The sequence below is a fragment of the Camelus dromedarius genome, chromosome 12, assembly GCF_036321535.1.
Source record: "Camelus dromedarius isolate mCamDro1 chromosome 12, mCamDro1.pat, whole genome shotgun sequence".
In the NCBI taxonomy this organism is placed as follows: Eukaryota; Metazoa; Chordata; class Mammalia; order Artiodactyla; family Camelidae; genus Camelus; species Camelus dromedarius.
Genome location: NC_087447.1, coordinates 42275395 through 42297836, shown reverse-complemented (window position 1 = coordinate 42297836; position 22442 = coordinate 42275395). Strand labels below are relative to the sequence as shown.

The 22442-nt window shown below is 37.1% G+C and overlaps 1 protein-coding gene across 5 annotated transcripts in view; it reads left to right on the top strand.

The window, feature by feature from the left end:
* Nucleotides 1-22442, top strand: part of ZNF143 (zinc finger protein 143) — a 58640-nt gene that overhangs the window by 24007 nt on the left and 12191 nt on the right. For all 5 annotated transcript variants that reach the window (XM_031460049.2, XM_031460047.2, XM_010985946.3 and 2 more), the window contains exons 8-13: nucleotides 9044-9163; nucleotides 10377-10452; nucleotides 11142-11267; nucleotides 12378-12557; nucleotides 19163-19390; nucleotides 21666-21814. In XM_031460049.2, coding sequence (XP_031315909.1) covers nucleotides 9044-9163; nucleotides 10377-10452; nucleotides 11142-11267; nucleotides 12378-12557; nucleotides 19163-19390; nucleotides 21666-21814 — 879 coding nt within the window. The remainder of the gene's footprint in view (nucleotides 1-9043; nucleotides 9164-10376; nucleotides 10453-11141; nucleotides 11268-12377; nucleotides 12558-19162; nucleotides 19391-21665; nucleotides 21815-22442) is intronic.

Genomic DNA, 22442 nt, shown 5'->3' with positions numbered 1-22442 from the left:
TGAGGGCCCAGTACATGATATTAAAAGGTCAAAATATCCCCGAAGAACCACTGCAAATAAGCAGCACCTGTAACTTCATGGCTTGTCTTTCGGTGTTCCTCCTACTTCTGCCGGAGTTGCTTAAGAACTTGTAACTCTGTGCCTGGCTGAACTTTAAAGAGGTCTGTAGGTAATGCAATAGATTTTTTTTGCAGTCTTCTAAGCTTTAGATTTTTTTCATTGTGAGAGAGTTTAGAGCTCTTTCTTTCATCTGTAACATAACATATTAGTTGTGCTGCTGAGCTGATCTCTTACTTGAAACCAGATTTCACAAGAAAGACCTAGAGCATCTGTGCTCATGGGAAGACAGTTTTGCCCTGTAAGGGACATTTGGTAGTGTCTGGAGACAATTTTGGTTGTCACAGTTGGGGGCATCTACCAGGTAGATGTCCTTCAAGGCATAGGACACCACCACCTCCACACCCCCTGCCCCCAAAGAATTATTCAGAATGTCAGTAGTAATGAATTTGAAAACACTCATCTAAAGTACTCTGTTTAAGATGCCCAGGTGTTCAGTTGTAAGAACTGTAAGGATGATGGAATGAGTGTGTTTTGGGGAGACTATGACTACTGACATTGCTCTCATGCTGCACCACCCTAGTTAAGCAGAAAACAGTATGGTGTTAAAGTGGTAATCCGTAATAAAACAAATCTGAGTTAAGTTTCCATTCTACTATGTAGTAGCTTTGTGACTGAGCAAATTACCTAACTTCTCTGGATCTGAGAATTTTTTTATCAGCTAAATGAGAATAATAATCATCTTTGCTTTATTCATCTCGTGGGATTATGAAAACCAAGTGAGAGTTTCATTCGATTAATATTTTAGGTAATATATGAGAACATAATTTGTAACTCTGCAAGCATTACATTATGCAGCACTGTCGATTCTTTATGTGTTCTGTTAGAATCCCAGGCCCTTTTTTGTGGTTTCCATTAGTTTTGACTTCATTTAAAACTAATTTTATTTGCATTGGAGATCAGAGTCCTTTGGCTTGGCAGTTTTAATCAGAGCTGTAATAGTTGGATAAGACAGAAAGCTAGTCAGGCTTGCTCAAGAAAAAAGAGATACGTTGTACAAGAAACTAAGAGCAGGGATGTGGGTATAGCTCAGTGATAGAGTATGTGCTTAGCATGCACAAGGTCCTGGGTTCAATCCCCAGTACCTCTGTTAAAATAAATAAGTAAATAAATAAACCTAATTACCTCCCCCCCCCAACAAAAATAAATAAATAAAAAGGAACTAAGAGCAGGAGCTGCTGAGCAGCTGGGCTTCACAGGAACCAGCATTGCAAAGGAGTCAGGACTGGAGGCTGATCTCACTCCCTTTTCTTCCGTCTTTTTCCGTGGCACCTCTGTTCCCTTCTTTTCTCTGCAAGCAGGCTTCTTCTGTGTCTTCATTGAGTTTGCATTTGGTTCATCACAGTCATGCTTTCTCAGGTTTAACATCCACAAGCAACTCAAGATTTCCCTTTATTTCTTAGGTCAAATTCTTAGGTTTCAGGAAAGGAGACTCTCTGGACTCAGCTTGATTTTTTTTAAGCCAGACCATGTAAGGTATAGGTCACTGGCCAGCCTCAAGATATGCCATCTTCTCTGATTAACAGGGTTTATGGCTAGGGTGGCAGATTTTCCCAGAACATGGGTTGGATAATTACCCCAAAGCCTGTTTGGTAGAGACAGTTTGAATGTGGATCATATTTCATATATATATTTGCTGTACTTTTATCTAGCTGTGTGATCTTGAGCAAGCGAACCTTGCTTTTCTAAAGCTCTTTTTTTTCTCACCCCTAAAAGAAAGATATTGAATCCGTGGTTATTAGTCAAAGGCTAACATGAGGTTGAGCTGTGGAGCTGTTGAAAAGTAATCCATGACCAAGACCAGCTTCCAGAGGTTTGATCAGTAGATCTGGGATGGAACTGAGAATTTTTTTAAAGTAACATTTTTAGTGTTTGGGTTTTTTTTTTTTTAATTTAGAGAAGTACAAAGGAAAAAACCCAAATGATCAATTATCTTACTATACAAATAGCTATTGTATACTTAAATAAAAAGATAATCGTGTTTATATTTAGAAAATCCAAATGGTAAAGAGAGAGAAAAATAAAAAGTGCAGTGATTATCTGCACCACTACCCAGTAATCATCATTTAAGAAATGTGTGGTGGGTTTTTTTTTGTTCTTTAAAGTCTTCCTGGCAATGCTGACATGTCCCATGGTTCCCTAAGGTCCTTCTGTTGCCGCCCTCCATTTTTTTTGAAGAATGACTTTTTTTTTAATCCTCAAATAAAAAAAAAACCCAATCTCCTTTTAAACAATTAGTATAGAAGCAAATTAGTTCTTTGGTAGCAGGTTTTTATGAGGTTTTTAAAAAAATATATTTCTCAAATTTCTCTTAACCTGTAGTACATCCCTTCCCCTTTTATCCTTTTTTAAAAATTGAAGTAGAGTCAGTTTACAATGTTGTGTCAATTTCTGGTGTACAGCATGTTTCAGTCATACATATACATATGTATTTCATTTCATATTCTTTTTCATTATAGGTTACTACAAGATAATGAATATAGTTCCCTGTGCTATACAGTATAAACTTGCTATTTAACTGTTTTATGTATATAGTTAGTATCTGTAAATCTCCGACTCTCAATTTGTCCCTTCCCATCCCCTTCCCTCCTGGGTAACCATAAGTTTGTTTTCTATGTCTGTGAGTCTGTTTCTATTTGTAAATAAGTTCATTTGTGTCTTTTTTTAGATTCCACATAAAAATGGTATGATACGGTATTTTTCTTTCTCTTTGTGGCTTACTTCACTTAGAATGATGATCTCCAGGTCCATCCATGATGCAGCAAATGGCATTATTTTATTCTTTTTTATGGCTGAATAGTATTCCAGTGTGTGTATGTGTGTATGAATATACATATACATATATATATGTATATACACACACACCACAACTTCTTTATCCAGTCACCTGTCGATGGACATTTAAGTTGTTTTGCCACACTTCTGTAATTCCTTTCTTGAAAGAGAACATACTTTTAAATATAATTCAAGTTGCTTTCATTTTATCCTCTCCAAAGAATGTAAATTGTTTACATCCTAATATACAAGTTTATATCCATCAAATAACCGAAGTTATATCTGCCATGTGCATTTGGCTATTATCATAAATAGAATTTATGTCCCGAACCAGGCAGCAAAATGCTCCAGTTATCCTCAGCCCTGTCAGGTCTCTCTGTTGCTACAGAAGCTCTGCCAGTTAGTTCTACTGGGCTGCAGCATCATGAATCCTGTTGGGCTAATAGCCTGAGCTCTAGAGCCAGTCTCCTTTAAGTCCTACTTCCCAGTCTGACCATGGACAAGTTACATTACTTAACCACTACAAGCCTCATTGTCTTATTTGTAAATCATAGGTAATATTTAATCCACTGGGTAGTCATGGAGGACCAGTAAGAGCACATACAAAGCACCCATCACAGTGTATCATATAAATACAACTCCTCAATAAGTGGTATTTAACCCCTTTATTACTGAAGTTACTATAAAATTCAGTCTTAGACCCAGCCCTCTATTTACCACTGGGATTCTCACCTCCTCAGAATCCTAGAATGTTAAAGCTAGAAGGGACTTGATATTATCTATATTGTACAGTCGTTTTTAAACTCTAATTTTATGGGGGTCATAGGGTTTCTTTGAGGTCCTTCAGGGACTAGCAAAGCTGAGCCAGCCACACCTGCCTGGGCCAGCAGCAGTAAGAATGCCGTTATCTGTTTTACACAGTAGAATGCTGTGTAAGATTTCATCCAGCGAAGGATTTTGACTCCTTAAAAAAAGTTTAAAAAAGAAAAATTACCACTGATTTCATATAATATGTTCTTTACTGAGACAGGTAAATAGGCCCTGCATGAGTTGCACAAGGTCACATAGTGAATTTTTGGCAGAGCTAAGGTTATCTCTTAATTCTCAGAAAATACATTAAGTATAAATAGTAATGAAGTGATTTTCTGTAAATGGTTTTAGAAGCTAATTAGTATTTCACCGATAGCTTCTAAATGGCTCTTGAGACATTTCCCTTATGATAATATATCAGGTTGTTTTTCTTTTGACAAGGAGTACATATATCTGATACTTAAATACCTGTTATAGCTTTAGCTTATTAGTTTAGCTTTTGAATTTTGGATTCTGTCCATTTTGCCCATAAAATATCTGCAGAATCATCTATTGCTTTCTTTTCCATTAGTCATTGTTCCAGGCTGTTTTTCATCACTTCTTCCCTCCATATTTATGATTATACAAACTTCTTTTAGTCTTCTTGCCTCTGTTGTCTTTCACTTTGTTCCACACCCATTACTGGAATTTTCTTTCTGAAGCACCGAGCTGATCTTGGCCAATCCCTTAATTAAAATTTTTTCATGCCTGCCTTTTATTTTTGTTATCTAGGTTGCACCTCAGAATGGCACCTAAAACTTCCCAAATGTCGTCCTAAACTTCCCTTTCTTTTTTGTGGTATTTATTCTGTTATACGGACATAATGCTCATTAAGTTTCCATTTCTTCCAGACACACTTCCATACTTTTGGTCATGCTGTTCCTTCTTCCTGGACTGTTCTCCCTTCCCCTCTTTTTCAGCCTCCAAGTTTTACCTCTGCACAGCTTGCCCTACTAACCTTCAGCTCTCCCCACTTTTTAATTTAGTCCCCATAGAACTTTGCATAGACTGCTGTGATAGCAATTACATATTTTTAAATTTATTTATTTTGGGGTTTTTTTGGGGGGGAGGGAGGTAATTAGGTTTATTTATATACTTATTTATTATTTATTTTAATGAAGGTACTGGGGATTAAACCCAGGACCTCGTGCATGCTAAGCATGCGCTCTACCACTGAGCTATACGCTCTCCCTGCAATTAGTATATTCATTTATAGGACAATTTCACTAGCTAGAATGAGAGAGAGCCCTACTAAGGCAGGGACCGTATCTTATTTATCATTGTATGAAGTAGGTACTTAACCAGTCATTTGTCAGACATTTATTATTTCAGAATTTCTGCCATGGAGGAGTTGGGGGTGGGTGGAAAGGGAAGTTAGTTTGGAAATAAGATAAGAGGAAGGTGGTAGACACAAAGCAGATTCCAAGTAGAATAAAACAATTTATTCAAGAATTAAGAAGATAAATGTTAACTGAGATTGAGACATAAAGGGTTTTACAAGGAAACATTTCCAGTAAAAGGGGAGAGAATCCCATCCCATTCAAACATTCTATGTACGGAGATGAAAGCCAGAGAGGTTTTTTGACTGTCTCCCTTGGCTATTTGGAGATTTTTCCAAATGTTGTATGCTGTTGGGCATTACTGTTTCATTGGTTTTCTTTTAAAAGTTTCATTTTGCTGGTTTGGTGTTGCTGTAGCTACTCATTCTACTATACTTTGTGAGGATGCCTTTAAGCCAGGTCTGTTTTGGATAATTAGAGCTACTAGTGGAAATAGTTCTGTTGCAAATACCCCTCACTAATAATGCTCATAATGTATCAAATGCTAGTGACGTCAGCTGGTTTAGAGAGAAGAAATTCTGTTGTTACCACCCTCCCTTCCCCCGTGCTGGCATGCACTCAGAGGCCTCAAGAGTTCTTCCTAAACCGGAGCTTCTGCCCCCCATGTCACCCACTACCCGGAGCTCTTGAAGCATACAATGCAGACATTAGAATGGGAGCAGAAACAAGCATGTTTTTGGAAAACATTTTCAGTCCTCATCACAGGTTATGAATTCAGTCTACTTTATTGTTTTAGCTTAATTAAATTAGGTGCCAAACTCCTAATGTCTATTTTGTGCCAGAATTAAAGCTTTCTGATAAATTGGCCTAGGAGGGAACAACAGAAAAGATTCAGATGTGGGCCTCTCCAGCCTGGTCTGAAGGTGTGAGCTGTGGGACTTAATCTGTTGGACCTGGGAGATGATAAGCACACTCACTTCCCTGGTGCTTTTAGAGAGGAAGAGGAGGAAACAGCAAGAAGGACTCTTTTCTTGTCATTTGGAGTCTCATTTTCAGTTTATTTCTGCCTTTAGAACTAGTGTAAAGTGTAATTCCAGTGCTACTAAGATAAAAATACACACTAATATATGTACATTTAAAAAGTACTAAATGGAAACACACCAAGATGTTAACAGTAGTTTTCTTTAGATGATGGAATTATAGTTCACTTGAACTTTTTCTTTGGACTCTTTGCTGTGATAGCCAAATTCCTCCAATGTATATGTATTAATGTTATTGTCAGAAAAATTACTAGTGAAGTTTAAAAATAGTAGTTAATTTTTAAAGGATTCATAGAGGCTCTTCTGGTTCTTGGAGATAAACTTTCTTATTCCAACTGTTTATTTCCTTTTCTTATAATTAAGATATATTTCACATACTATAAAAATTTACCCATTGAAAGTGTGCAACTCAGTGGGTTTACTAAATTCACAGAGTTGAACAATGATCACAACAATCTTAATTTTAGACCTTTTTTAACACCATAAGTGAGACATTTAGTTCCTTTCAATTCTGTTCATATATTTGGTGGTATAAATCCTTTTACCCAGCACTGTGAGATATGAAGGCATATATGACATAGGCTTTGACTTCAAGGAGCTGTTACACTAATAGAGAAGAGAAGGAAATACAATTATCTTTAAAATAAGACAGTGGGGTCAAATTCCCTGCCTGTGATGTAAGCTAAATTATTACAGATATGCTGAGGAATTGAAGAATCAGCTCTGTTTGGAATGATGAGAACAGGCCTCTTATTGGTAGGGGGATGGAATTTCCTAGGCAGAGAAAATGTAGAACTGTATCATTTTTTTGTAAAGATACTTTTCAATCTGTAAGCCATTGGGAATTGTGCCTCCATTTTTTCTAAATGTTTTAACAACATAGGTCTACTTTTATTCAGAAAATTATGATCTGCAACATTTAAGGGAATACACTGCAGTACATGAGCATGGATAATTACTAGCTTATAATTTAGCAATTACATCAAGATCCACTACTTGTTTTTTAAATGATTTAATGGTTACAAGGAAGAGCCTAAGGCAGACTCTGTATAGTCATCCGTGTCCATGTTGGGCATACTGAACCACTGTCCTCTATACTGTCATCATCTAATACAGGGCCTCTCTGTCCTCCCAGCCTTGTCCTGGCCTTGGGAATTCCTCCACAGCCCCCACTCCCCACACTCCAACATTTAAACGTGTACTGCTATAGTAGATCATTTCTCAGCATGGTGAGGACCTGACCATTCCCAGAGTTTAGATAGCTATATTCCAAAAGAATAGAATGATTTTTTTTCAGGGTTTTTTTTTTGTAAATTGAAGTATAGTCAGTGTACAGTGTTGTGTCAATTTCTGGTGTACAGCATAATGTTTCAGTCATACATATACACACATTCGTTTCGTTTTCATATTCTTTTTTATTATAGGTTACTACAAGATGTTGAATATAGTTCCTTGTGCTATACAGTAGAAACTATTTTGTAAATAGTAGTTAGTACTGCACATCTTGAACAACCAGTTTATCCCTTCCTATCCCCGGTAACTATAAGTTTGTTTTCTGTGTCTGTGAGTTTGTTTCTGTTTTGTAAATAAGTTCATTTGTGTCTTTTTTTTAGATTCCACATATAAGTGATACCATTTGGAATTTTCTTTCTCTTTAGAACAGAATGATTTTTAAAAGCTATCTTAAAAAAAATGAAAGCTATCTTGTCACAAAGAAATAAGTTTTTAAAATGTATCTACCCTAGAAAACACTTTATTTAATATAAGTGTTATTCTGTGAATAAATTAAATCTATTCAGTCATAGTTTTGTGAGGATTGAAAATACCTGGGTTTACTTTAAGATGGAGGAAACACTCATTATTTAGAAACTTAAATATTTAGTAATATAGGTAAAAATAATTTTTGTTTATTAGTCCTCATACTGGAATCAGATTCTGTAAAGCATATTCATTTCCTTAAGAATGGGGATTTTTTTTTAAATGGGGATAAAAAGCAATAGGCAATTAAAAATATATTTATCAAATTTTTATTTACCAAAAATTCCATGTTGATATGCAAGTGGTGAGGTGGGACAGAATCTCTTTTGGAAATAAGAGAGTTCTCTTTAATGGAAACCAAAAAGATTCAAACAGCTCTTCAGAAAAAAAGCCATTAGGATCATCTGTTTCATTTTGTTATGCCTTTTCAGATTTTTCTTTCAGCCTTTAGCGTCTGTTGTATCTCTTCAGTCATGATGATCGTTGCTCCATTATTTTGAAATTTTTATGATATAAAAATGCTTTTGGCACAGTGATTTTTGAGCCATGTGTGACAATGTGTACAGATAAGATTTGGCAGCATTGTCACCACATGCCCATAGAGTAGAAAGTCATTCTTCAGTTTTCATGGTATTTTAATTTCTAAAAGAGATGATCATCTTTAAAAAGCCTCTGACATCAATGCCCTTGTTTAAAGTCTTGGACAGTTGAGTTCCAGAAAAATGATCATCTACTTAATATGCAAGTGCAGACTAAGATAATATGGATTGTAATGTCTCCCACAGGTGACTCAAATGACCTCTCTCTTTTTCATTGCTTTTGAAATTGAAAATGATTTTTACATTGTTTTTAGGAGTGTGCGTGTTTGTGTATGTGTGTGTGTGCGCGCGTGTGTGCACGCGTGCGTATCTCCCTGGAGAATGTTAAGGAACAGCTGCATACTGTGGATGCTGCCTGGCTTCATTTTTCTAGAGTGGGAATCAGTCTGTGAGCTCTGGGTACTCCCCCTTGTGGATCTCCTTATGACTTCTTCCAGGGGTGCTGACTGCAGGCTGTGGAACAGAATTAACCTGCTGGCTCAGCATGATAGAATCTTCATAAAATGATGACCCAAGTCTGGAAACCACATTACAGTTTTGTTTTTGTTTTTGTTTTTGAAAACTGTAACTTCATCTGATTTATTTCTGCATAAAAAATTTAAATCATACGTTTTGCTTCATCTAGATTGTCTTACAAGGACATGCAACAAGAGTAAGTGCTAAATCTCAACAAAGTGGAGAGAAGGCATTTCGATGTGAATACGATGGATGTGGAAAATTATATACAACAGCTCATCATCTTAAGGTATATACGACGGACGGGCTGTGTCTGGTTATGAGAATACCTAGGACATTAAATGCCAACTAATATGCTTGTAGCATTCACAGTCCTTTGTTCTCCCCTACCTATCAAGATAGAAACGCTCACACTCTTACACAAACACACAAAAGCCTATGCAGTTGCTGGAAACTGTCAGCTCTTTGAAGGCGTGGACTATGTTTTCTTCATCTCTGTCTAGCTAGTGTCCAGCACACTACTTGGCACATGGTAGGTACTCTACATATTTATATACATTTTTGTCAAATGTGAAGTTTATGTAATTATATGAGAGATGTGTGTATAATCACACTGTCAACAGTGATTTGCTGCAGTCTAGCAAAAGTTGGTGTTAATTGTCCTGTCTGTCAAATATATAGACCAGGTATTTTGAATACAGGTAAACATGACATACTGTGACTTGTAAAAATAATAGCTAACATTTACTGAATAGTTTCCAGTGTGTCAGGAAGTGTTCATTTAGCATATCTGGAGTAGCAGGCCTCAAGCCCATCTCCACTGCTTATCAGTGTGTGACCTGCCGTGTCACTTGACTTCTTAGTACCTAATTTTCCTTATCTGTAATACTAGATGATAAAAGTACCTCCCTCAGCGAGTGGTTGTGAGAGTTAAGTAAGTTAATTCTGTACATGTAAAGTACTGAGACAATGGCCCGGCATGCGGTAAAGATTTAGTAAATGTTGGTGATTGTCCTGAGTATTCATTTGTCACAGCAGCCCTCTGCTGTAGGCACTATTATGTCCCACTTTTCAGAGAGGACTTTGAGGCTGAGCGGAGGTAAGTGCCTTGGTTGTACCACTAGTCAGCGGTGAAGCCTTGCCGCAGATCAAGGCCCTTCCACACCGTTAACCTTACATTGTGGACATTATGTAGCCTCTCCCTGTGCTCTGCTCCTAGCTCTCTCCATGTGCATATTCCATACAGACACCTTTGACCACTCTAGAAAAACTCAAACCTCCAATATTCCTGTTCTTATTTAAAATGAATACTTCTTAACATACAACATTGAGAATGATTGAGCTATAGTTTTTAAAAAGTTATCTTTTGTTTTTGAAAAAGAACATACAAACAACAAAATAATTCAGCAATGGGGGAAAGAAAAAAAAAGAGGTCTGTGTGGAGACGGTCCACCTGAGGAGTGCCTCAAGGAAATAGACTCACTCCTGCATTTTAATGACAGGTCCATGAGCGGTCACACACAGGAGACCGGCCTTATCAGTGTGAGCATGCAGGCTGTGGGAAGGCATTTGCAACAGGTAAAACATGAATTTTCTTTGTTTCTTGGTTCCACTTGGGGTGAAGCAGAGACAGGAAGGAGGCAGGAACTGACCCCTTGATCTGAATTAGGCACACAGTAACCAGTTTTCCAGTCTCTCCCTTACTGCCTTTTGTCCTGCTTGCTCTGCTCTCTCTCTGTGTTCTCATTTTTCTCCTCAGACCTGTTTCTGCCTATTGTGTTCATATTTCACTCCACACTCTCCTTTCTTTTAGCAGGAAAAACAAAAGCCGAGCATGAAAGCTGACACAGAGTTTAACAATAGGACAGACCTTAGGGAACCATGTGGACCTGAGACTTAGCAGTGGGTTGGGTCCTGCCCAGGAACACATCTGGCCTGGCCAGGACCAGTGCCAGGCCTCCTGGCTTCTACCCTATTTGTCATTCCATGTCTCTGTTCTACTTCAAGATTTTGGGGTATGAATTGTGAACATCTGATAAGATTGGGGCTCTTTAAAAAAAGAAACAATCTCTTCTAGACAGAAGTGAAACCATTGAATTTTCAGCATGACAGTCCTGAGCTGTCATACTCTTGTACCTTTTTGATAGTTACTCTGTTCTGTTTGTATTATATCCTTGGTATTTACTATATTTTTCAATAGCTTAATCTCTCTGGGCATGCTTAGAGGGGTCTTGTGTAATTAAAATTCTTTTAAATTTTTCTTAAAGGTTATGGATTAAAAAGTCATGTCAGAACTCATACAGGAGAAAAGCCATATCGGTGTTCAGAAGATAATTGTACTAAATCTTTCAAAACTTCAGGAGATCTACAGAAACATATCAGAACTCATACAGGTACTGGTGTGAAGAAACACCCTATCTAGGCCAGGAGTTCTTAATCTGCAGGGAGGGACCCCCAGTTCCTTCTTGGTTTAGTAGTAGTGCTTCTCCAGCATTAAGCTGCTGCTCAGAAAAGCGTCTGAATGCCTAACAGCCCCACAGAAAGACAGACTTGTTACTTCCTTGCAATTATCTCTCCTACCCTTTAAATTTCCTTCTCTCCTTTTCCTCAAGGATACTTTGTTCTTATCTTCCCTACCCTCCCCTTGTACTGGATTATTTGTGGATTGGTATTATAAAGGTAATTATTTGCTTTGGATCAGAGCTGGAAGAATTTCAGAAACTGTTGATAGGAGATGCTGTTATAAGCTATTGATTAAGTAATACAGCATAAGGCTGTTTAATTTGAGATTTTACTACAGGTCTTTTCAATATAGTATGATAACTTTGTACTCAAATACTTCTATTCTGAGATAGTTTAGCAAATTTCCATGGATGATTCTTCCACTCATTAAAGTTCAAATATGATCTCAAATTGGCTTTACTTTACAATGTTCAGGAACAAAGCTGTAGGTCCCTGCTTCTATTTCATTCATGCTCTTATTTTTATCCATTATGTCAGAGGCAAATGTTTCTAAGCTCCTGAGATTCATAACATATTCAGCAAATATTTTTGATGCATGTTATGTACTAGACTCTAGATTTTAAAAAGGGCAAAAATTCTTTCTCTTCAAGTATTATAGAATAAAGTAGTAGGTAAGCTGTTAGGGGATTCTGGGGTTGTCCTACCTTAATCCTTATTCTTGACTCTGTTTTTCTTTTGTATTTCTTTATGATATATATTCCTTTCTCTGCTTTTCTAGCTCATTTTTTAATATGCCCCCCTGGATGGTTCCCTCTCAGAAAGTAATGTAATCAGTGATGAGTTTTGAACACTATTCAGGTTTTCCTATGGAAATTTAAGTTTGGAGTAGATGATGCCGTTTACAGGGGGGAAAAAGGAAGCTCAATACAAAAAGGCTAGAGTTTTGAGCATGAATGATCCTAGGCAGAACTGAAGGATAAAACGTTGGAATTTTCTATGTATTTTTGCACAATTTAATTTATTTCCCTTTGTGTTTTCAGGAGAAAGGCCCTTTAAATGTCACTTTGAAGGTTGTGGCCGGTCTTTTACAACATCAAATATCAGAAAAGTGCATATTAGGACACACACAGGAGAAAGACCTTATTACTGCACAGAACCAGGATGTGGGAGGGCATTTGCCAGTGCAACCAATTATAAAAACCACGTGAGGATACACACGGGTAATGGTCTCTCTTTCTTGGTCTTCTGTCTTTCAAGGCTCTGTTTAACTCCTGCCTCTCCTATAAACCATTTACAAATAATCTCCCTCCTTCCTACCACTTGGCATGGTAGAAAGAGATTAAGCAACTTGAAAAAACTTCACCTTAGCATTTATACATTTGACAGTTATTGAGCATCTGCTGTGTGTTCCCCTGCCAGGCATCAGAAATACAGAGACAGACAAGACACTGTCTGGGGCAGGTGATTTGGGGAGTGATAGTAGACATATAACTGCCACAGAGTGTCTCCCATTACGTGAACAAGATGCTTTGGGAGTAGAGAGGGGAGCAGCCATCTCTGTGGGAGTGGGACAAGATGCGGGAAGGCTTTCCAGGGGAATTTGATGTTTAGACTGAACCCTAAAGTTTGCCAGGCTGAGGAAGGGTGTTCCTGGCAGGGAAAATGTCACAGGTAAAAGCACAAAAGTATGAAAAAAACATGCATGGCTTACCTGAAGAACACTGGGTGTTCCATATGACCAGAAGCATGGAGCAAAAGTAGAGGAGTTCAAAGTGAGGTCAGAGAGGGAAGCAGGAGCCTTGTGTGTTATGCTGCCATGGTGAGGGTGTTTCTTAACCTGGACTTTGTGGTGCTTGAGGGACAGACAGGGAGGGGTGGCCTCTGTGTGTGTGTGTGTGTATATATATATATATATTTTTTTTTTTTACCAGCTTTACTGAGATGCAATTCACATACTGTACAGTTCATCCATTTAAAGTATATGATTGAGTGTTTTTTAGAATATTCATAGTGTTGTACAACCATCAGCACAATCCAGTTTTAGAACATTTTCATCTCACCTGAAAGAAACTCCTTACTTGTTAGCAATCTTCTCCTACCCCCTGCCCCCAGCCATAAGCAGTTACCAATCTACTTTCTGCACCTATGGATTTGCCCATTCTGAGCATTTCATATAGATGGAATCATACAATATGTGGTGTTTATTGTCTGGCTTGTTTCCCTTATCATAGTATTTTTGGGGTTCAGCCATGTCATGGCATATATCTGTGGTTCTTTCCCTTTTAATTACTGAGTAGTATTCTGTTATATGTATGTATCATTTTATTTATTCATTTACTAGTTGTTTTTACTTTGTGGCTATTATGAATAATGCTGCTATGAGTATTCATGTACAAGTTTTTGTGTGGATGTATGTTTTCTTTCCTCTTGGATATATACTTAAGAGTGGAATTGTTGAATCCTATGATAACTGTGTTTAACATTTTGAGGAATTGCCAAAATGTTTTCCAAAGTGGCTGCAACATTTTAAAATCTCACCAGAAATATATGAGGGTTCCAGTTTCTTCATATCCTAGCTAATAGTTATTTTCTGTCTTTTTGGTTATAACCATCCTAGTAGATGTGGAGTGGTATCTATCTCTTATCTCGTTGTGCTTTTGGTTGGCATTTTCTTGATTTGCTAATGATGTTGAGCATCTTTTTATATACTTATTGGCCATTTCTATATATATATTTTTGGGAAATGTCTGTTCAGATCCTTTGCCCATTTTTTAAATTGGGTTGTCTTTTTATTGTGGTGTTATAAGAATTCTCTATTATATTCTGGGTAAAAGTCCCTTATTAGGTGTGTGATTTACAGATATTTTCTTCCATTCTGTGTTTTTTTGTTGTTGTTGTTTTTGTTTTTGTTTTTGTTTTTTTTACTTGTTAGTACCTTCTGCAGGACAAACGTTTTTAATTTTGATGCTCCACTTTGTGGTTGAATTTTTTTTTTTAATTTAAGTATAGTTGATTTACAAAATTGTTTTAGTTTCAGGTTGTATTTTTGATGGGAATGGAAGGTAAATGAGAGAGTGCATTAGTCTTGTAAGAAATTTTTTAAATATATTTTTATTATTGGTGTTGAGTAAACTTCTGATAATTCAAAATCAAAGGACACTTTTATAGGATGGAACTTTAGTTGTGTCAGTTGGTATTTCTTAGGCTGCATTCTACAGACCCCTGGATATCTCTGGAAATATTTTCAGGGATCTACAACAATCCTTTATCTTTGAAAATGGAACATTAACAAGTTTGAATACTGCCATGGACAGAGGGGACGCCTTAGGAGAATTTAAAGAAATTTTGCTTTTTTTAGAAAAAAAATCAGTCAGTATTATAGAAAGAAGTTAAAGGAAAATGAGACCATAAGCAGGAAGCCTGGTTAAGGGCCATTAGAATATTTGCAGTGAGTGAGATGGAGAAGGATAAAAATGAAAGACTTTGAAGAAGTGTCAGCAAAGGACCTGGTGACCAGGTTAGTCGTGAGGAATAAGGAGAACCCCTTATTCTAGCTTGTATGATAGATCTGACAGTAATGCTAAGATGGGGAAGAGCAGGTTGGGAAGGGAAGATAATGGTGTCAGTTTGCAGTATATAGGTCTCTGGGTATCCCTCACCACCTGAACTCTCACCATCTGTATATTTGTTGTAATGGTTTACAAAATTTTTGCTCAAAATTTATCATTCAAATTGAAAATCCACTATAATGAATCTACTTGTACATGCATTTTTTATAAAGGGAAAATTTTTTAAGTTACATGTGAGTCTAAGTGAGAGAACGTGGAATACACTGAAGTCATATTTCTGATACAATCATTTTATGCTTACGTTGTGTAGAATACATTATGGCTGTCATCTTTCTGACGTTATATGTATGTTCACTAAGAAAATGGAAAAGCTTGTGAAAACCTAAGAGGCCTGGGAAAGAAGACTGTAGATTAGAAGAATTGTATTTTCTGATATAATTTTCATTCTTTTATATCTTTATTTCATTTTTAAATTACAGTATATTTTTTGTAGTGAAGAAAGAACAAAATTCCTATTTGATGCTGCTCTGTTATTGTGTATTATACACAAACATATACCTGCTACTGAGTTCATTGAATGTTAAGTAATTAGATAATTGGGGTTCCTTTTTGGATAATTGGTATTTTAAGTGCTTCCTGTTATGCAGACATTCTTGGTGGGTTATAACACAGATGCTTAAGAGCCTTTTTGTGATGGTTGGGGAAATTGGCTGGGATTTTTAGATAGGCTGGGGGAACATTATTTTTCCTATTTAAAGTAATGGAATATAAGCTCATTATCTGAAAGTTAGCCATTCAAGAAATTTTATGGGCAAATTAGAGTCTGGTAAGAGGGATGCCTACATTAAGTTTGGCTATACTGATCTTTGGAACATGCAGGTAGAGTAGTGCTTTCAAATGTGGCTGTACATTGGATTCACCTCTTAAAAACAGACTGACTCCCCGGATCCTATCTGCAAAGATTCTGACATAATTTTATTGGGGTGAGGCCCAGGCATCAGTATATATTAAAAACTCTCCAGGTCTTTTATATGCATGCATGGTTAAGAATCATTGAAGTAGGAAAATCGAGTAGATAAATGTTGGTCTGAACCAAGAAGTAGGTCTGGGCTGAAAAAAAAAAGATTGATTTATGATCATCAAGTAGATAGTAGAATAAAAGCCCGCATTATGCTATGAGTGGAGGGTAAAGAATCAGCTGTGTAAAATGCAGTCCGTTCTTGCAAGGATGGTCAGATGACCCAGTTGAGATGGTGCAGCTAGCCCTTAGGGAGCCAAAAGTGCAATTCAGATCCATTTAGTCTTCATGAAAAGATGCTCAGCATCACTAACCATCAGGGAAATGCAAATCAAAACCACAATGAGATACCATCTCACACCTGTCAGAGTGGTTGTTATCAAAAAGACAATAAATAAGTGTTGGTTAGGTTATGGAGAAAAGGGAACCCTTGTACACTGTTGGTGGGAGTGAAAATTGGTGCAGCCACTATGAAAAACAGTATGGAGGTTCTTCACAAAATTAAAAATACTACCAAAAAACTACTGTATGATCCAGCAATTCCACTTCTGGGTATTTTTTCCAAAGAAAACAAAAACACTAATTCAAAAAGATATATATACCCTTGTGTTCATTGCAGCATTATTTACAATAGCCAGGATATGGAAGCAAACTTAGTGTCCAGTGATAGATGAATGGATAAAGGTGTGATGTGTACTCATACACATACATATATACATACAGTGGAATACTAGCCATAAAAAAAGAATGAAATCTTGCCATTTGTAACGTGGATGAACCTAGAGGGTATTAAACTACATGAAATACGTCAGACAGAAAAAGACAAATTTCACTTACTGTGGAAGCTTAAAAACAAAACAAATGAACAAACATTAACAAAACAGACTCATAGAGAAAAACTGGTGGTTGCCAGAGGGGAGGCGGGTCGGAGTGAATGAAATAGGCAAGAGAGATTAAGAGGTATAAACTTCTAGTTATAAAGTAAGTCAGAGATGCACAGCATAGGGGATACAGTCAGTAATATTGTAATAACTTGGTATGTTGAAAGATGGTAACTAGACTTAAGGTGATTATTTTGTAATGTATAAAAATATCAAATCACTATGTTATATACCTGAAACTAATATAATACTGTAAGTCTATTATAATCCCATTTTAAAAAGTACAATTTCAAAACAAAAATAAAAAACAATCCCCCCAAAAAACAAATTTATTTACATCTTGACTGTGGTTTGGTGCCACCTAGTGGCAGTTTCTGCTCCAGCCTAAGTATCAACAGAGCTGGTCTCTGAGTTGGAATTGCCTGACATTTCCCTGCCTGGCCTTGCCTTCATTTTATCTCCCCCACAACCATTCCCCAAGATAAGAACTTTGATCTTCCCTGCTTTGAAAATGCAGACTGGGCAGAGGACAGGAAGCAATTTCAATTACTTAATGTCCAAGACGTATGTTACAGATTACATTAGTGTGAGATTTTACTATTTTAGGGTACTTTTACTGTGTTTGAAACCATGGAAAAAGATGGAGTTAGCCAAGGAAGGTGTAAAGTGAGAACAAAATAGGATAAGCATATGTATACACACCTATGGACATCCTAGAGATTACATGAGTCCACACCAGTACCTCCATTTCCAACAGTTCAATATTTATATGTCCCTTCTTCCATAGAGAGAGCTCTGGTTTCCAACAGCATTGACATATTTACTCATTGCTCAGTCTTTTATTACATCTAAAATAGTTTCGGGGGGAAGGTATAGCTCAGTGGTAGAGTGTGGGCTCAGCATGCATGGGGTCCTGGATTCAATCCCCAGTACCTTCATTTAAAAATGAATGAATGAATGAATAAATAAATATGCCAGCCAGCCAGCCAGCCAGCCAAATTTCCCCACACACACAAAAAAACCGAAGAAATAAAAACCCAAACAAACAAAACTTTTTTTAAAAAAGCAACACAACTGGTTGCAAATATTAAAAAAAAAAAGTTTGAGTCATTTTGCCCATAGCGCTGCAATAAACAAGCCTCCAAGAAGAGCTGAAGAATTTGTTTGTAGTTCTCCCCACCCCAGCCTAGTCCAAGACTGAGAGCATTAGTCAAATACTGTGTGTATGAGTTACTTTAATTAGTTTATTCTCCCCCCTAACCCCCTGACCCTGGCCCCCATACCCCTTCTAAATGGTTAAAAGTATTCATTTAAACTACAGTTAGGTTAATTTGTTCCAGTTTACTTTCAGTTCTAGGTTCCCCCTAGTGCATGTTAACAGTGTCTAGATATTTTATGATATTAAGTAATTATTTAAAATTTTGTTATTTTTTTAAAAAGCATCCATCTTTCAGATATACAATCTGAAATATTTATGGATGAGATGGAATGCTATCTGGAGCTGTTTCAGAATGAGCCAGGGTGGGAAGAGGGGGAGAAATGTGTGTTGGATAAATGAAACTATATTGGCTAATTCAACTAGTTGAAGGTAGATGATTGGTACATAGGGGTTTATTGCACTTCATAGTTTTGTGTACATTTAAAATTTTCAATAATAAAAAGTTCTAAAAATATATGTACTGCTTATATTGTTCTCAAATTGTTTTATGGAAAAAGAATTACAGTTTTATTTCCCTTTGTATTGAGTTTTTAGTGAATATTCAGTAGTTTTTGATTGGATGCAAGAAGTCAGATGAAGTTAAGATGAAATGTGTGTCCTTTTAGATTTACTGAAGTGTCCAAAGTATGTCTAATAGACTTTTTAGAAAATCTTTTTTTTTAATTATCCTTATAAAACCCTTAGGGTAAGCTATATTAGTTATAGTAATAATTGCATTTATTATTGTTGTTATTAGTATAATACCATTCGTGATATCTAGGTTATCTAGTTAGAGGTAACAGTAACAGTTTCATCAAAGCTTAGAGTTAACTGGGCAATAAATATCTCCATCCTTATTTTTTACATCCCTTGTAATTAAGGGGAAGAGTGGTACTTAGGCCTGGGATGAGTCAGGGTGCGGACCACCTTTTGAACCAAGTTGAAACCATAGTTAGGGAATCTTTTCTTGTGTGCTGCCTCACAGCAGGAGAAGAAAGGGATTTGACAGCTGTTTGTTTTTGCCACTAGAGGCTCCCACTGCCCGCACCCTCCCCCTTCCTCCTTCCCCCAACTCTTCCTCACCCTTCTAGAAGGTATGGAATGATTATGCCCTCATAAGTAAAAGTTAATTTTTTTTTTGGTGCTGTTCTTTACTTAGGGGAAAAGCCATATGTTTGTACAGTTCCTGGATGTGACAAAAGGTTTACAGAATATTCCAGTTTGTACAAACATCATGTTGTTCACACTCACTCCAAACCGTACAACTGTAACCACTGTGGGAAGACATACAAGCAGATCTCCACGCTGGCCATGCACAAACGGACGGCCCACAATGACACTGAGCCCATCGAGGAGGAGCAGGAAGCCTTCTTTGAGCCTCCCCCAGGTGAGAGTTTTTCCATTATATCCATGTCTGTGTTTGGGAATCAACATGAACATAATTTATGATTCAAAGCATATTCTCAAATCATAAGGTTCCATTCACATAGTCACACAAACATTTACAGCTGTGATAACTGCTATCAAAGAAAGGTACTTAATGCTCAGAGATGTGTAAGAAGGGAAGTTAGTCTGATCTTGAAGGTCAGAGAAGGCTCCCCTGAGGAAATGATTTTTGGAGAGATCTACAGGGTGGAGAGGCGTTAACTTGGTGGAGAGGCAGGGATGTGGTGAAAGGGGAGGTGCTAAATGGAGCAAACGCAAGAGGATGTTCCAGATAGAGGGACTGGCACATGCAAAAAGCCCTGAGGTTGGAGAGAGCAAAGTAAATTGGAGAGACTGAAAGAAGCCTGGCCAGCGTGGCTCTTCTACCTGGGAAGTGGTGTGAAATGAGGCTGGATAGCAAGGCAGGGGCACTATTTGTGTGTTGAGGATGTTCGTCTTAATCATAAGAGCAGTGAAGCACTCCTGAATAACTCTTAGTTGATTCATGTGCTATTCAGTAGTGTTGTAGGAGATAAAAACATTCATTTCAATGAGAATTAACTCCTGGAAGAAATATTTTAGGGAATTAGATTATATGATTTCAGTTAAATAACTCAGCATAATTAAATAGGTAAAATGAAGTCCGTTTTTCTAAAACGAACAAAAAAACCCAAAATAAAGGTTGTCCTGTTTCATTGAGTACCTGCTAAATGAAGTATATTTGAAAATTAAAGGAAAACATCTTTACTCATTTTTTTTTTAATGGAGGTACTGGGGATTGAACCCAGGACCTCATGCATGCTAAGCACACGCTCTACCACTGAGCTATACCTTCCCCCTTCTTTACCCAATCTTAACAGCTAATATTGAAGGATTGAAAACCATTTAGGTGAAAAAACAAATGGTTGGAGAACAAGGAAAAGAACAGATCATTCACTGCCTACTTAGATAATTCCTTGTAGTTCTGATTTGTTTTAGGTATCAGTCATGTGATAGTAAGGAAATAACAGTTCCTTCACTCTTGAATGCTATACTGTTTTCTAGCCAAAGCACTGTAAGTGTGCATGGTTAGATATCACAACAACTGCTGAATGCTTGCAGTTAGACTTTAACGATGTCAAACTTAGGTTTTTAGGCTGTTTTTTTTTTAAGCTTCCTCAGTCTCTTCCTTAAATGTTGATATTTCAGATTGTCAGAATTTCTTGTGTTCTGGAAGATAATCTATAATATAATAACATACATTTTATTTAAAAAAAATTAAACCAAGATTATCTTTTCAAGAATAATGATGGGTTGTGTCCTTTTCTCCTGTGTGATCCCCTAGGTTTTGAACCCTTTGGAAAAATGGCATAATAATAAGTATGATAAATAGCTGGGAACAGAACAAAAAGAAATGAGTAATGAGTGTCATAGAGATTATACCGTGATGACTGTAGCTATATGAGTGCGGGCATCAACCATAATTTTTAGAAGTACTCTTAAATTAGCATATTAAGTCCTTCTTGAAGGAAAAAAAAACCCCCATATTTACCCTTTTTCTGGTCTTCCGAGTGGTGGAAATCCTCCTGGTTGCCAAGTATGGCAGTAATGGACTATTGAAATTGCTGTTTACTTGCTGGTTCTCTGTGAAATAAAGAAATGGATGGGGATTCCTGTTCTGTTACTTATGAAATGATTAACCTCACCCCAGATAATATTGCCATTACAGTGTCTTTACACAATGATGTCATTGTGTACTGATGACTTGCAATCAATCACTTGTGTTAAAGAATAAGTAACTTAGTGTTAGTACCTTGTGTTTACACACCATTCTGGTTTTGTGGTTAATGTTTATGAAGATTGTCTTATCATTTTTAACAGCTTCTTAAGTGACTGCAAGAACTTAGTGCATACCTGCCATACTGGATAGTTAGTATTCCTGTACAGCTCCCTCACTCCCCACCCCAACACACATGCACAGTATCACATAATTATTCCAACTAAGAGAATAAGAGAGGTCTCCCCAAATTAAAACAGTTACATTTTCTGTGGAAAGTTTGGTTTGGTTTGCTTTGATTTGATTTGGCTTTGCAAAAGTGGAGGTGGAGAAGTTGGCAGAATGTGTTGGAAGCCATTTATGTAGAATTTGATATGTATACTCTAATTTTTGTCAGTTTCTCTGTAATATTTAAAATATCCTCTGTTTTCTAAACAGCTTGGCTGGTTGATCAAATAAAGAATTCATTTGTTTTAAACAGGTCAAAGTGAAGATGTTCTTAAAGGGCCCCAGATCACGTATGTTACAGGTGTAGAAGGGGACGATGTTGTGTCTACACAAGTAGCCACAGTAACCCAGTCTGGGTTGAGTCAACAGGTGACACTCATATCCCAGGATGGGACTCAGCATGTAAGTACCCACCAAAAGCCAAACAAGTTAAATAATATTTCTCTGAGTTTGGGCTTGAAAGGCAGATTGGGTCTCAATTGAGGAAATCCCTGAATTATGGCAAAAAGTTTGGAGTTTAGCTTGTAGGCAGTGCTACATCTCCTGAAGCTTTCCAGTATTCTAAGGAAAGAGACTGCATGCAGAGAAAGATTAGTAATCAGAGAAGGTCTGTGACTATAGAATTCAGATGGTGTTACGGGTGTAGTTCAAAGGTGAGGTGATGAAGCTCAGAACCACAGTGAAAGCAAGGGCTTGAGAAGTAATGGATCCATGTGAAACACAGTTCAGACAAGGGATCAGATTTGATGGCTGATTAGATCCAGGTGGTGAGATTGAGAAATCAGCAGAGGTTTGGCTCAGGTGGTGAGGACATCATTAAAAAGATTTTGGGAAGTCAGTGATGGGCAAATCTGTAAAATCTCCAAAGTATGGCTCTCTCCCTACCTGGAATCACGGGAATCCACTTATCTAGCTTCACAGAATTAATAGAACAAGTATCTTGATTTCCCCAGGAAAAGTAATGGTTGTTGTTTGATAGTCAAACTTGTCATTGTTTTCTAGATGCCACTAGCCTAAAATAATTCAGACT